The sequence below is a fragment of the Rattus norvegicus genome, chromosome X, assembly GCF_036323735.1.
Source record: "Rattus norvegicus strain BN/NHsdMcwi chromosome X, GRCr8, whole genome shotgun sequence".
Classification (NCBI taxonomy): domain Eukaryota; kingdom Metazoa; phylum Chordata; class Mammalia; order Rodentia; family Muridae; genus Rattus; species Rattus norvegicus.
The window spans coordinates 157,403,422-157,419,342 of NC_086039.1; the positions used below are offsets into that span (position 1 = coordinate 157,403,422).

Sequence of the window (15,921 nt, forward strand, 5' to 3'; positions counted from 1 at the left end):
ATCCAGCAAAACTCTCAATTAACATAGATGGAGAAACCAAGATATTCCATGACAAAACCAAATTTACACAATATCTTTCTACAAATCCAGCCCTACAAAGGGTAAAATTTGAAAAACTCCAACACGAGGAGGGAAACTGCACCGTAGAAAAAGCAGAAAGTAATCTCCTTGCAACGAAACAAAAAGAAGAGAGACACACAAACATAATTCCATCTCTAACAACAAAAATAACAAGAAAACAATCATTGGTCCCTAATAACTCTCAACATCAATGGACTCAATTCTCTAATAAAAAAACATAGACTAACAGACTAGATATGTAAACAGAACTCAGTATTTTCCTGCATACAGGGAACACACCTCATTGACAAAGACAGACACTACCTCAGAGTAAAAGGCTGGAAAACAATGTTCCAAGTAAACGGTCCCAAGAAGCAATCTGGAATAGCCATTCTAATATCAAATAAAATCGACTTTCAACCAAAATTTATCAAAAAAGATTAGGACACTTCATATTCATCAAAGGAAAAATCCACCAAGATGAACTCTCAATCCTAAATATCTATGCTTCAAATGCAAGGGCAACTACGTTCATAAAAGAAACCTTACTAAAGCTCAAAGCACATGTTGCACCTCACACAATAATCGTGGGAGACTTCAACACTCCACTCTCATCAATGGACAGATCATGGAAACAGAAATTAAACAGAGACACAGAAACTAACAGAAGTTATTTACTAAGTGGATTTAACTGATATTTATAGAACATTTCATCCTAAAACAAAAGAACATACCTTCTTCTGAGCACCTCATGGTACCTTCTCTAAAACTGACCATATAATCGCTCACAAAACAGGCCTCAACAGATACAGAAAGATAGAAATAATCCCATGCATCCTATCAGATCACCATGCACTAAGCCTGTTCTTCAATAACAACAAAAGCAACACAAAGCCCACATAAACATGGAAACTGAACAACACTCTCCTCAATGATAACTTGGTAAAGAAAAAATACAAAAAGAAAATAAGCCGTTTTAGAATTTAATGATAATGAAGGCACAACATACCCAAACTTATGGGACACAATGTAAACAGTGCTAAGAGGAAAACTCATAGCTCTGAGTTCCTCCAAAAAGAAACAGGAGAGAGAGCATATGCTAGCAGCTTGACAGCACACCTAAAAAGCTCTAGAACAAAAAGAAGCAAATACACCCAAGAGGAGTAGAAGGCAGGAAATAATCAAACTCAGGGCTGAAATCAACCAAGGGGAAAGAAACAAAAAGAACTATACAAAGAATCAACAAACCAGAAACTGGTTCTTTGAGAAAATCAACAAGATACATAAACCCTTAGCCAGACTAACCAGAGAGCACAGAGAGAGTATCCAAATTAACAAAATCAGAAATGAAAATGGAGACATAACAAAAGAATCTGAGGAAATTTAAAAAATCATCAGATCTCACTACAAAAGCAGATATTCAACATAACTGGAAAATCTGGATGAAATGGACAGTGTTCTAGAGAGATACTAGGTAGCAAAGTTAAATCAGGAACAGATAAACCAGTTAAACAACCCCATAAGTCCTAAAGGAATAGAAGCAGTCATTAAAGGTCTCCCAACCAAAAAGAGCCCAGGTCCAGATGGGTTTAGTGCAGAATTCTATCAGACCTTCATAGAAGACCTCACACCAATACTATCCAAACTATTCCACAAAATAGAAACAGATAGAGTGCTACTGAATTCCTTCTATGAAGCCACGATTACTCTTTTTAAAATTTTTTATTAGATATATTTCTTACATTTCAAAGGTTATCCCCCTTCCCAGTTTCCTGTCCATAAGCCCCCATGATTTCCTAATCCACACAAAGACCCAACAAAGGAAGAGAACTTCAGACAAGTTTCCCTTATGAATAGGGATGCAAAAATGATCAGTAAAATTCTTGCAAACCGAATCCAAGAATGCATCAAAAGGATCATCAAGTATAATCAAGTATAATCCCAGGGATGCAAGGATGGTTCAATATATGGAAATCCATCAACATAATCCACTATATAAACAAACTCAAAGAAAAAAAAACACATGATCATCTCATTAGGTGCTGAGAAAGCATTTGACAAAATTCAACACCCCTTCATGTTAAAAGTCTTGGAAACATCAGGAATTCAAGGCCCATATCTAAACATAGTAAAAGCAATGTACAGCGAACCAGTAGCTAACATCAACCTAGACGGAGAGAAACTTGAAGCAATCCCACTAAAATCAGGGACTAGACAAGGCTGCCCACTCTCTCCCTACTTATTCAATATAGTTCTTGAAGTTCTAGCCAGAGCAATCAGACAACAAAAGGAGACCAAAGGGATACAGATTGAACAAGAAGAAGTCAAAATATCACTATTTGCAGATGATATGATAGTATACTTAAGTGACCCCAAAAATTCCACCAGAGAACTCCTAAGCCTGAAAAACAACTTCAGCAAAGTGGCTGGGTATAAAATTAACACAAACAAATCAGTACCTTCCTCTTCTCAAAGGATAAGCAGGCTGAGAAAGAAATTAGGGAAACTCCTTTCACAATAGTCACAAATAATATAAAATACTTTGGTGTGACTCTAACTAAGGAAGTGAATGGTCTGTATGACAAGAACTTCACGTCTCTGAAGAAAGAAATTGAGGAAGATCTCAGAAGATGGAAAGACCTCCGTGCTTATGGATTGGCTGGGTTAATATAGTAAAAATGTTGGTCTTTCCAAAACCAATCTACAGATTCCATGCAATTCCCATCAAAATTTCAACTCCATTCTTCATAGAGGTGGAAAGAGAAATTTGCAAATTCATTTGCAATGACAAAAACAAACAAAAAAAAACAAAAAAAAAAACCCCAAAAAAACAGGATAGCTAAAACTATTCTCAACAATAAAAGAACTGCTGGGAGAGAATCACCATGCCCAACCTCAACTTTATTACAGAGCAATGGTGATAAAAACTGTATGGTATTGGTACAGAGACAGGCAGGTAGATCAGTGGAATAGAATTGAACGTCCAGAAATGAACCCACACACCTATGGTCACTTCCTCTTTGACAAAGGAGCCAAAACCATCCAATGGAAAAAGGATAGCATTTTCAAAAAATGATGCTGGTTCAACTGGAGGTCAGCATGTAGAAGAATGCAAATCTATCCATTCTTATTGTTCTTTACAAAGCTCAAGTCCAAGTGGATCAAGGATCTCCACATCAAACCAGATCCACTCAACCTAATAGAAGAAAAAGTGGAGAAGAGCTTCACACATATGGGCCCTGGGGGAAATATTCCTGAACAGACCACCAATGGCTCATGCTCTAAGATCAAGAATTGACAAATGGGACCTCATAAAATTGCAAATCTTCTGTAAGGCAAAGGAAGCTGTCAAGAGGACAAAATGGCAGAGCCTCCTGGGTCCCCTGCAGTGTTTCACCCCCTTGTCAGACCCTTCTGGGTCCCTTGCAGGGTTTGGCCCCTGCTGATGCATGTGGAAGCCTTTTGTTCCTAACAAAGGAACACCCTGGCCCGGTAGCGACACACCTGGGTGATGGTCAATTCATTCCTGTCTTTTGTTTTCTCAGTCTTTTGTTCCTGGGATTTAGGCTGGTCTTCCTGGATTTCTCCCCAGTAAATTTGGGGCACATATTCAGTCTTTTGTTACTGAAGCCTTAAACTGGGGTTTCCCACTGTGCTTCCTAGATTTTTCCACCTGGTCAACTTGGGGTATATATTCAGTAAATAAAGCTACATAATGGGCATTCTTTCTTAAATGAATAACCCGCATGTGTGTGATTTTTAATCCCGCAGGCTTATGCCCGGCTGTCTGTGCCATGTCAGTGTGGGCATCGACAAGATTGGGAAAAGCTCTTTACCAATTCTTCACCTGATAGAGGGCTTATACCCTATATATACAAGGAACTCAAGAAGTTAGACTCCAGGGAGTCAAATAACCCTATTAAAATTGGGTACAGAGCTAAAGACAGAATTCTCAGCTGAGGAATGCCAAATGGCTGAGAAGTACCTAAAGAAATGTTCAACATCCTTAGTCATCAGGGAAATGCTAATCAAAACACCACTTCTGACCTCACACCAGTCAGAATGGCTAAGATCAAAACTCAGGTGACAGCAGCTGCTGGTGCAGATATGGAGAAAGAGGAACACTCCACCATTGTTGGTGGAATTGCAAACTGGTACAACCATTCTGGAAATCAGTCTGGAAGTTCCTACCTGAGGACCCAGTTATACCTCTCCTGGGCATATACCCAAAAGATTATCCAACATACAACAAAGACACATGCTCCACTATGTTCACAGCAGCCTTATTTATAATAGCCAGAAGCTGAACCCAGATGCCCTTCAACAGAGGAATGGATACAGAAAATGTGGTACATCTACACAATGGAGTACTACTCAGCTATCAAAACAATGACTTCATGAAATTCATAGGCAAATGGATGGAACTGGAAAATATCCTGAGTGAGGTAACCCAATCACAAAAGAACACACTTGGTATGCACTCACTGAGAAGTGGATATTAGCCCAAAACTCAGGTTACCCAAGATACAATCCATAGACCATCTGAAACTCAAGAAGAAGAACGACCAAAGTGTGAATGCTTCTGTCCTTCTTATATGGGGGAACAAAAATATTCATAGGAGGGGATATGGAGAAAAAGTTGGGGCAGAGACTGAAGGAATGGCCATTCGGAGCCTTCCCTACCTGGGGGGATATATATATCCAACAAAACTCGACAATATTGATGCAGCGAGCGAAGAAGTGCATGCTGACAGGAGCCTGATATAGTTATCTTCTGAGAGGCTCAGCCAGAGCATGACAAATACAGAGGTGAATGCTCACAGCCAACCATTGAACTGAGAACAGGGTCCCCATTGGAGGATTTAAAGGATTGAAGGAGCTGAAGGGACTTGCAACCTCACAAGAACAACAATACCAACCAACCAGAGCTCCCAGGGACTAAACCACTAACCAAAGAGTACACATGGACAGACGATGGCTCCAGCTGCATAGGTAGCAGTGGATGGCTTTGTTGGGCACCAATAGGAGGAGAAGCCCTTGGTCCTGACAAGGCTGGGCCCCCCAGTGCAGGGGTATGTCATGGGTGTGCAGAAAGGGGAGTGTAAGGGGGAGGGGAATACCCATAGTGAAGAAGGGGTAGGGGTGATGGGATAGGGGGTTTATGGCCAGGAAACCAGGAAAGGGAATATCATTTGAAATGTAAATAAAAAAATCCAATGAAAAAAATAACTATATATCGCAATTACATTGGACAGTACGTGTCTTTGCAATTTGTGGCATCAACCACAGGCATAGTATTTCCACTTTAAATCTTATTCCTGGTCTTCTTTTCTCACTCATGGAAACAAAAGAAACAGGACTTGTGTTTATTTCTTCTAATTTTTCAATGTAAAATTTTATTTATAAAAAACATGTTTCCAGAAATAAGCAAATAAATAACCCAAAACAAGTAAGTAAAACAAATTAAGTAAATAAATAAATAAATAAATAGGCAGAGCCTTGCAATAGAAACCACTATGGTGATGCCTGCCTATAACCCTGGTACTCGGAAACCTGAGAATTCAAGGTAGGCATTGTTCAGGTTTGACTGTATTGCTTTTTTTGTTTGTCAGCTCTACACCAGCTAGGGTATCAGGAAAAGCAAGTTCAAGGGCGTAAAAATTGCTGTCACAAAATTGACTATGAGCAAATGTTAAGGCCATTTTCTTGATTGATGATTTGTGTGAGAGGGCCTAGCACACTGCACCCCTTCCCCCCAGGTAGCATCTCCTGGGCATGTGTCCTGAGTTATTATTTTTAATAAAACAGGCTGAGCAGGTTATAGGTAGCAAGTCAGTAAGCAGTATTCCTCCATGGCTTCTACTTTAGTCCCTGCCTTGAGTTCCTGCCCAAACCTCTCCCAAGATACTATAGAATGTAAGCAGGAACAAACCTTTCCTCCAAAAATTGTTTTTGGTCATGGTGGTTTAATCACGGCAATGGAAACTCTAAGTAAGCTAGACCTCATACTGGGTGGTTTTGGGTGTCAACTTGACACCAGCTGGAGTTATAACAGAGAAAGTAGCTTCCCTTGAGGAAATGCCTCCATGAGACCCAGCTGTAAGGCATTTTCTCAACTAGGGTGGGAGGGCCCAGCCCACTGTGGGTGGTGCCGTCCCTGGCCTGCGAAGTCTTGTGTTTCATAAGAGAGCAGGCTGAGTGAGCCAGTGCAGGAAAACGTTTCTGCCCATGACACCTCTATACAGATCAGGAGTGAATGCGACTTCAACATTTTCTTTTAATTTATTTTATTCGTATGTGTGCACTGGGCTATCTTCAGGCACAGCAGAAGAGGGCAACAGATCCCATGTGGTTGCTGGGAATTGAACTTGGGACCTCTGGAAGAGCAGTCGGTGCCCTTAACTACTGATCCATCACTCCAGTCGAGACTTCAACATTTTCAACCAATATAAAGTGCTGGCTGTAGTTAACACTGACTGACAGGACCTGACTGATTTTTACCTTTCCTGAACCACCTGTAATCATCGTGCAGTACTTGAGCATCTGAATCCCAGATGCTGTCCTACTCTCCTGCTACACAGGGATGAAGATGAGAATGAGATAGCTGGACAGAGACACAGGCACAGGCACAGGCACAGACACGGTCACGGGCAGGGGCACAGGCACAGTCAGAGTCACAGGCACAGTCAGAGTCAGAGTCAGAGTCACAGGCACAGGCACAGGCACAGGCACAGAGAGTCAGAGTCACAGGCACAGAGAGTCAGAGTCACAGGCACAGGCACAGACACAGACCGGTTTCAGCTTTATTTTATTTTCAATGTTGGGAAACATTGAGCCATCCCAGGACAAGCACAGGGAAAAGATCACCAGCACCACCCTCCCTGCCCCGGCAAAGCAACTATTGTGCGTTTTTTGCCCTAGGGAAGGGTACAGTGGGTGAGGGCCAGAGCGCTGCCGAGCCCCAGCCCCCTACTCCACAGGAGGCTTGAAGGACTCAGGCACGGAGAACCTCAGGGTAGTCACCACTGTAGAAAGCCGACTGGCAGAGCAGGGAGGAGACGGAGCTGTGGAGGAGGCTGGAGTTTTCGAAGTTACTCAGTTACTCGACTAAAAGTGAAGGGAAAGGAAAAGTCACATTGGGAGCCGCAGAACGCTCACCTCGGGCCACTCCTCCTCCACACCTCCCCTGGAGCCAGTGGACTCAGTCCCTCCAGGACTCCCTCGGTCTCCGGTCTCCCTGTCAGGCAGGTTCCTACGGGCTCGGCTCACCAACCCCCTTCTCACAGCGAGTCTTTTAGGTGTCTGCGAATATACAATGGGGTACAAGGAACGGCTGCCTACTGCACCCCTGCCCCCTGCTGGCTCCTCCCTTCTAGGACTTACATCACCAGGTCCCTGCCAGCCACTCCGAGCTACCCGTGAACTGCTCCTTCCAGGGACTCCTCATCCCGGGTCCGGTACCACGAGGTCTCTGCATCCACGAAGGTCAGGAAAGGCACCATGAGGTCACTGGCGGGGATTCTGTCAAGGTGACTTCGTCCTGTCGTCCTCCGTCCTCCGGTGCTCTCCCTGCAGGCTGCCTCCTCCAGAGCCCCAGTCCCCCCTCCCCGCCACTCCCTCAAGACGTCCCCTTGCTGTGGGGAACGCCCACTCGGCCCCTCTCCCTGGCCATCTCAGGATACCTCCTCAGCTACTGGCACAAACGTCAGAAAGGATACAACCGCAGGCTTTCCTCGCCTTCCTCCTCCTGCTCCGGACCACTTGGTAGCTTCTCCACAATGGCCGCTCTCTCCACCATCGGGCCGCCCTATTCTCTGCCTTCACAACCTGGGGGAGTCCAGAGCAGCCAGGACCGTCCGGCATACTGGCATACTGGCATTGCCCTTGGCTCTTTCGGCGCCGTCTCCACTCCCCCGGGCACCAGAGCTTGGGGGGCTACTCGGGTCTTCTCCGCTGTTTGCTATGCGGCCGCACTGCTGTTCACGGCCGCGCAGGGAGTCTAGGGATACACCACCGCCACCACTTCCCCCTGCAGGTTCTAGGAAAGATTGAGGCGCCCACTCCGAGTCCCACGCTGTTCTCCCCGACACACCACGTGAGGCGAGGCCCACAGAACTTGTGAAAACAGGACCGCGCGAGAATTGGTTCCGTACAAACTGGTCGTCCCGTAGACCTGAGGAATCGCCGAGGATCTGTAGCTGGATCGCCAAAACGGGATGCCACACCATCCATTCTTTTTTTTTTTTTTTTTTTGGTTTTTTTTTCGGAGCTGGGGACCGAACCCAGGGCCTTGCGCTTCCTAGGTAAGCACTCTAACCACTGAGCTAAATCCCCAGCCCCCACACCATCCATTCTTGGTAAACTGGCCCACTCGCAATTCCCGGGCCTCAGACAGTTTAGTGTGACAGCAAGCGTTCAGAGTGCGGATGAACCCAGGCCTGGTCTGTGAGACTTCAAGACCCAGATGGTGGTTCAGTCAAGTTGCCTTGCTGTTTCCCCTAAATCCCTAAAACACCGGTGCGCGTCCACGCGTGGACACACACACAGAGACACATAGATATACACACACACACTCACACACACAGAGACACACACACACACATACACACACACACACACACAGAGACACACACACACAGATACACTTCAGCTCCATGCTCTACTTACTTCTCCAGCCAGGTAGCCTCGGAAGACACTAATTACTGTGATTGGTGTAGTGCGCCCTGTCGCAGTCCTCATTTTGGCTGAGTTTGGAGACTTATCCCTCTCGGCGTGTCCCCAGGGCTGTGGAGGACCGGAAGAGGTTGCGTCGGCTTGGCCCGGGAGCACTCTGTGTAGAACCGGATTAGAGAAGACGGTCAGCAGAATGGGTACGAGGGAACCCGTCCTGACGACCGCTATCAGTGTGCTCCGGGCCCGGGGTACTCGATGACGCGGGAGGGGTGACCCGCAGAACCGCCCGCTAGGACAGCGCAGGCTACGTAAGGACTGAACGGATAAGCGGGACCCATGGCCGGAAAGGGCCAGGAGAAAGATGCCTACGGATAAGGAGGTTCGGTCCAGTCCACAATGCATCTAGGTTTACAGCATTTGTGTATGTCTGAGCATGTACGTCGGCCTTGGGGGGGGGGTGTTTCTGAAGGGCACCGAGGAGACACTTCTGGGTACTGTATATCTCTGGCAATAGTGAGAGCACGAAAGGATGGTGGAGACAGTCCAGTGTGGACAGACCTCGGCGTCCCGAACTGTGGGATAGCGGATTGATCTAGGGTAGTGGACGAGGTGGCGGTGGGAGGGGTCTGTAGCTCTGTGGTTCGTGCACTCTATCAGTAGATGCGGCAGGATCAGGAGTTCAAAGTTTTACTTGGCTACGTGGTGATTCTGAGGCCAACCTGTGCTATGTGGGGCTCTTTCTTAAAACAAAACCAAACAACAGACAAAAAGAAAAAAAAATCTGGTCATCGGGAATGACGAGTTGGCAACAAGAGTTCAGACACTGAGCTCAACTTAGTTTTGCTCGGTGATGGAATGTGCCTATGCTGTCATTAATCGTTAGAAAAATGAGTGAGGTGGGGGCAGGGAATGAGATAGCCCGTGCACCTTGTCCTTCAGGCAGCACGGCTTCTTACTAATCTTTTTTCTACACCCGGAGAGAAGGACAGATCCATGCTCCACAAGTGCCACTGTTTAGCGGGAAAGGGTATCACTAGAAATAGCAGGAAACACAATCACTAGAAAATATTCCCACCCTATCCTGCTAAGTCGAAGCACTCACAAGGCTCTGCCTATTTATTGATTTATTTACTTATTTCTGATTATCTGTTTGTTTACTTATTTCTGGAGACATGTTCTATTAAAACTGAGTTTCAAATACATTATATCACATTAAAATGCTAAAAGAAAAAAAAAAGCCAAAACCCCTCTTTCCTATGGCATCAGGCAGCAGCTGCTTCTGCTGAGTTGCAAGTTCTATATGCAGCTAAGGGACTGATGGTATCATTTTGGTATTTGTTCCCTTGTCGAAAGTTTAGCTGGTATTAATCTGGCATCACATTCCATTGTTTAGACACCGCTAAGATAAGATAGATCTGGTTTCAAAGAAAGGAAGGAAGGAAGGATGGATACAAGGAAGAAACAAAAAACAGAGAAAGGAAGGAAGGAGAGAAGGAAGGAAGAAAGAAAGAAAAGTAGGAAAGACAGAAGGAAGGAAGACACAAAGATAAGGAGGAAGGAAGATAGGAAGGAAGAAAGGAAGGAAGGAAAGAAGGAATGAAGATAGAAAGGGAAGGAAGGAAAGAAGGCAGGAAGGAAGCAAGATAGAAAGGAAGGGAGGAAGGAAGGAGGAAAGAAACAGAAAGGAAGGAAGGAAAGAAGGAAAATAGAAAGAAAAGAAGGAAGGAAAGAAGGAATTAAGGAAAGAAGAAAGGAAGATAGAAAGAAATAAAGGAAGGAAAGAAGGCAGGCAGGAAGCAAGATAGAAAGGAAGGAAGGAAGAAATAGAAAGAAAGGGAGGAAGGAAAGAAGGAAGGAAGATAGAAAGAAAAGAAGGAAGATAGAAAGAATGAAAAGAAGGAAGGAAGGAAAGAAGGAATTAAGGAAAGAAGAAGATGGAAAGAAAGATAGAAAAGGAAGGAATGAAAGAAGGAAGGCAGGCAGGAAGCAAGATAGAAAGAAAGGAAGGAAGGAGGAAAGAAAATAGAAAGGAAGAAAGGAAGAAAGGAAGGAAAGAAGATAGAGGAAGGAAGAAAGAAACAGAAAGGAAGAAGATAGGAAGAAGGAAAGGAAGACAAGAAGAAAGGAAGGAAGGAACAAACAAATAGAAAGGAAGGCAGGAATAAACAAATATAAGAAGGAAGGTAGGAAGAAAAAGGAAGGAAGGGAGAAAGAAAAGAAAGAAAAGAAGGAGGGAGGGAAGGGAGGAAGAAACAAAGAAACAGAAAAGGAGGAAGAAAGGAAGATAGAAAGAGGAAGGAAGAAACAGAAAGGAAAAGGGAAGGAAGATAGGAAGAAAGAAAGAAGAAAAAAGGAAGAAAGGAAGAAACAAACATAGAAAGGAAGGAAGGGAGGAAGAAACAAAGAAACAGAAAAGGAGGAAGGAAGGAAGGAGGAAAGAAAAGAAACAGAAAAGGAGGGAAGGAAGGAAGGAAGGAAGGAAGGAAGGAAGGAAGGAAACTACAAAGTTAATAGGAGCTGAATGATTCCCAACATTTGCACATGGAAAGAGTCACGTTTTCTTGAGCAGTGGAGCTGCAGGGACACTGTAAAATGCCTGCAGAAGTAATTAGCCGCGATCTTATGAGGAGGCTTCGTCAAAGGGCTCGTCTGTGTCAGCTTTTCAAGCCAAGAATGGTCTGACGGAGAGAAGGTGGTGCCGGTGGCGAGGTCGATGTCCTGTCGCCTCCCTGGAAGGAAAGTTGCCCTTTCTGAATTCCGCCGAGCCGGTACCCCAAATGGTCCCAAATGGTCGCACCGAGAGCCGAGCCGTGATCTTCTGACAAGAGACGGCACAGAAATTTTACTCACCGCGAGGAGATCCTCGCTTAAGCTTCAGAGCCACCGAACTTTCAGCCGATCATCCTCAGCCCATCCGATCTCTATCGGAACAGGCACGCTCTTCTGTACCGGTCACCCAATTGCTGAATCCTGTCCCATATTCTGGACGCTCGATGAAACTGCTATTGCAGGAAAATCTCATCCTCGGTGCCTTCATCCGGTTCTTTTTATTCTTTCAATAGCGATCATCGGCTATTTTGGACAGTAGCAGTAAGAGCCCCCTTTACAATCTCTCTATTAAATTCTCATACGGAAAGAGTCCTCAGTGCCCGCAACGCGCACGCAGGTCGCGACCCTTTCCCGGATCACCCACGGAGTCAAAAGGGGCTCCTCACTAGGCCACATTAACCGCCACCATGAGGTCACGCCTGCCTGGGGAAGAACGGGGAGCTTCCTTGTAGAAGAGGGCATTCCCAGACCAAAGGGCCGATTTTGGTGGAGAAGGTGACCGGAACCGTCTGTCAGTGTCTTAACATCTCAGACAAGACCCGTCCGCAAGGCACTCTGAATAACCCCTGGGTCATACGGTAACCCACGAATGATGCCACGCTGGGGGCTTCTGTGGTCCTCGGAATGGGGGGGGAATGCGGGTGTGACGGCTCAGAGGAAATCCATATTGAAGGGTTCCATTTGTATCAGTTTGAAAAGTGAGGCTGAATCAGCACTGGAAGCATACGTTAAATGTCCCAGCAGCATTTGCTGCATATCTTCTCCATTGCATTAAATTTCTCTCTCTCTCTCTCTCTCTCTCTCTCTCTCTCTCTCTCTCTCTCTTTCTCTCTCTCTCTCACACACACACACACACACACACACTCTCACACACACACACTCTCTACCTCGCGCACGCACGCGCGCACACAGACACGCGCACACACACACACCAAAGGCCAAATTTTTAGGGTTATTATTTCCTCCCATGATTCCCTGACATGCGAGCTCACAAATGTCTGCTTTAGCCTATGCTCCTGTAGTCCCTTGCACGGGGTGTCCTACGAAAGGTGACGACCCCGGGGGTCGACCTGTAGTTGTCCGGGCGCCTCCACTGTCGATACCCGGGGAAGGACAGCTCCCTCCTCGGCTGCTACTCCCGACCCCACAGGGGTCCTTATGCTGAGGCCGTCAGGAAAAACCCGGCAACCGGTGTCTTCTCGGCCATTCGCACAGACGGAACTGCCACAGCCACCCTCGAGTGCAGAACGCCCTGAGCTAGACCGCCGGGGGGGAGGGGTGGTGGTGGCTCGAGGCCTAAAACGCATCCTCGTCTTCTTCACCGTCTGCTCTCCCATCTGGGTCCATACATCAGAGCGGGGATCCCGTGGCTCCCTGGCCTTTCGGATTAGTGTGGAGCAGCAGTGGGGTAATTGTCTGTGTTTGCGAAGTGGTGCCTGCCTGTGCCCAAACAGCCTGCATGCAAGAGTCTTGCTAAACTCACTCACTGGTTCTTGTGACTCTTTGATAGGCCCCCTATGTGTGTGTGTGTGTGTGTACACGCGCACACGCGCGCATGTGTGTGTGTGAGAGAGAAAGGAGTCCTGCGTGATGACACTAGTTTTCCTCTCAGCACCCACCTCCAACAGAACTGCACCACTTACCCTCTCTTGACTGACTGAATTGAAAGGCTCCATCCAGCCTTTATATACGGAGCTTACTTCGTGAAGCCCACCGCTGTCTGCGCAGACGGGATCTTGGGAGGGTCGGTTCCCGCCGAGTCTCAACTCCCGCTAGGCCTTGCGGATCTAGGGACCTCTCTGAGAGCCGGACGACCTCGCCTCCCCGACTCGGCCCTCGTCCCGGGACCGTGCACAGACGGGATGTAACCGCCCTACCCGACCGAGACGGGAGCCCGAGTCCGCGCCCATCCGTCTGCGCACGAAGCCTCTTCGGGAGGAAGCAGGCGGGCGGGGCTCTCGGAGATACCGGGCGTCCACCGGAGACAGACAGATAGAGGGATTGGGGACATCCAGGACAAACCAGAGAAAGCAGCAAATGAAAAAACGGTATCAGATCCAAAAGAAGTAAAACCGTCTTTACTGACTTTCAGCCATATGTGTAGAAATCCTCGTTACTAAACATACTCTCAGTTTTCATACTACTCGAATCTCAGAACCCCTTGCTCGCTACGTGAGCACATAATTACTGTGCCACGACTCGATCTCCAAATTTTCTTTCTTTGAAAATTGATCAGATTTAGGGACTTGAGTCAACTTGCTTAAAGTTCTTGCTGCATATTATGAGGTTGTGGGTTCAATTCCCCGTTCTGAGAAAGAAGCTGGAGATGGCGTCGGTACATTTTCACATCAGTGCTAGTGAGGACAAGAAAGGAAAATTCCTATAGCCAGCTGTCCTGTGATTCCAGCCAAATTGGCAAGCTTTAATCACTGAGAGATCCTCAAACGAAACAAACGAACGAACGAACAGACAAATATACAGGCCCCAAGAGTAGACATTGCTAGTCGACATCTGGCCTCCATGTACAAGCCGTGCACGTGCGTATAAGCGTAAACACACGCATGCGTAAACACGTGACCCTTACAGAATCAACGCGTGCATACGCAGGCACCCGCATTTCCAAAATATCGTCAGTAATCTGTGTTGCGTGACCGAACTTACGTAATTTGAGTTTCCTTCCGTTTGAGAGAGTTTTCTTCCCGGACCGTCTTAAATTTCTTTGGACCACTCAACCATTCAGATCCCAGAACTTCTGCTCCGCAGAAGCACACGGATGAGAAGATCTGGAGGTCTCTGCCGTGTTAAAGTAAGATCAGATGAAAGATATTTGCCGTTTTTTATTTTGTTCCATAACACGTAAACGCCCGTTCCTTCGGCGGCCGAGAGACGATGCGACCGAGAGACCGGCGCGAGGCGTACGGCGTCGAAGGAGCGCTGAGGTCCCAGTTCGGAATGATGTTCGTTCGAGACGGGAAAGGCTTCTGACTTTTCCGGTATCCGGTGATGCGTTAGGATTCGCGACTCCTTCCTCGTCCCCGTTTGACGATGGCCACGAACTCCAGGCGCTGAATGTTTCTCATCACCAGGGAGAGCTGGTCGAGGAAACTGTTGATGGAGATGCGGAAGAGGACGGGGTCTTCGGTGGTCCACCTACTGCGATCGAGAAAGAGACCGTCGGAGAACGAGGACGGATCCGTTCGGGTCCCGCCCCGCGCCTTCCTGCTTACATTTCATCCTCCAGGGTCTCTCTCCCTTAGGGCACCGCCAGGGTGCGCACTGCCTCCCGACCCCGAGGCCATCCCCTCAGACTTTTGGGATACTGACACGGCCAGGATACTATCATTCACTGTGAACTCCTGCTGAACCATCACTTGCTGGCGACGGGCGTTGGCGACCAGGGACCTGCGGGCCATGTCCGCCTCCACCGCGGTCCGGAAAGGCACCGTCACGGAGCTGGGAGGAGGTGACGTCAAGGCGCCACCCGCCACGTACCGTACCTTTGCCCGGAGAGACCCACCGGTCCTGCCCGGCAGTGAACCTCCCTGGAACCCGAGCCCGGTCGTCACCTCCTCCTAGCTCCCGGTGGTTCCGGTCTTGTTCTAAGCTCTTCAGCCTCCCGCCTCAGGCCAGGGGTCTCCTCGTCCGGTCGTGACCGCCCACCCCGCACCTGTCCGTCCTCGCCCTGGTCAGCCGCGCACCACGCCCCGAGAGCCTTCCGTGGACGCCTTATCCTCCCTGGCTTCCCGCGGCCCCTGCCGCGGTCTCTAGGAAAGGATACAACTCCAGGAGCCGACTCCCGGTCGCCGACGCGGTGTCTCCGCTGGGTCCCGGGCCGAGCGGCGCCTGCTCGCCGTGGGCGATGACGGCGGCCTCTGCAGCCGCCGCTCCGGACCCTGCGGCACTCCCCGGGCCCGGCCCACCCAGAGCGGCCTGGCCGCTCGCGGCCGGGGTCCTAGGAGCGGCCAGCCTCCCGGAGTCCTGTGGGCAACTCCGAGGGAAGTTGCCATGGTCACCTTCAGTCGCTGAACTTCGAGAGCCAGCCTGGGCATCCGGAGCTTGAGGCCTCCGTTGGCCATCCTCGCCTTCTTCGACCCCCGCTCTCCCACCTAAGCCCTCAACGGGGTCCCGCATGACTACTCCGGCTTTCCCCTCGGCGCCCCGATCCCCATCACTGGCACGACTCCACCGCTCTCCGTTCCACTGAGAAAAGGGAGTCCTCGTGCCGGGCGTACACGTGGAACGGCACGAGAGGTCCACTGCGTATGAGCGAACGAGATCTCGCGAGGGTTGGTCCCTTTTGACCTGGCGTTCTGTCCCTACTCTGTGCGGGGCGTAGGTGTGGGGCGGGCACCTCTGAGC

General features: G+C 48.1%; 1 protein-coding gene and 1 long non-coding RNA gene across 2 annotated transcripts; both read right to left on the bottom strand.

The window, feature by feature from the left end:
- Positions 1 to 6,851: 6,851 nt before the first annotated feature.
- On the bottom strand, positions 6,852 to 10,642 carry LOC120099296 (uncharacterized). The gene is made up of 3 exons (XR_005498371.2): positions 7,779 to 10,642; positions 7,444 to 7,569; positions 6,852 to 7,167 (listed from the first exon to the last, which is right to left on the bottom strand). It is a non-coding gene; the product is annotated as an uncharacterized LOC120099296 (long non-coding RNA).
- Positions 10,643 to 14,389: 3,747 nt separating this feature from the next.
- LOC134484033 (EKC/KEOPS complex subunit LAGE3-like) lies at positions 14,390 to 15,914 on the bottom strand. Its single transcript, XM_063280414.1, has 3 exons — positions 15,341 to 15,914; positions 14,887 to 15,015; positions 14,390 to 14,715 (listed from the first exon to the last, which is right to left on the bottom strand). The coding sequence occupies exons 1-3, from the start codon at positions 15,691 to 15,693 to the stop codon at positions 14,571 to 14,573; spliced, it is 627 nt and encodes a 208-aa protein (XP_063136484.1). The 5' UTR covers positions 15,694 to 15,914; the 3' UTR covers positions 14,390 to 14,570.
- Positions 15,915 to 15,921: the final 7 nt, after the last annotated feature.

Excerpts from the sequence above, each read along its gene's own strand:
- LOC134484033 (XM_063280414.1), bottom strand. The coding sequence starts at position 15,693 with ATGCGGGACCCCGTTGAGGGCTTAGGTGGGAGAGCGGGGGTCGAAGAA. Across the intron at positions 15,016-15,340 it reads GGGAGTCGGCTCCTGGAGTT|CTCCGTGACGGTGCCTTTCC; the intron begins GTATCCTTTCCT and ends ACCTCCTCCCAG. Across the intron at positions 14,716-14,886 it reads AATGATAGTATCCTGGCCGT|TAGGTGGACCACCGAAGACC; the intron begins GTCAGTATCCCA and ends TCTCGATCGCAG.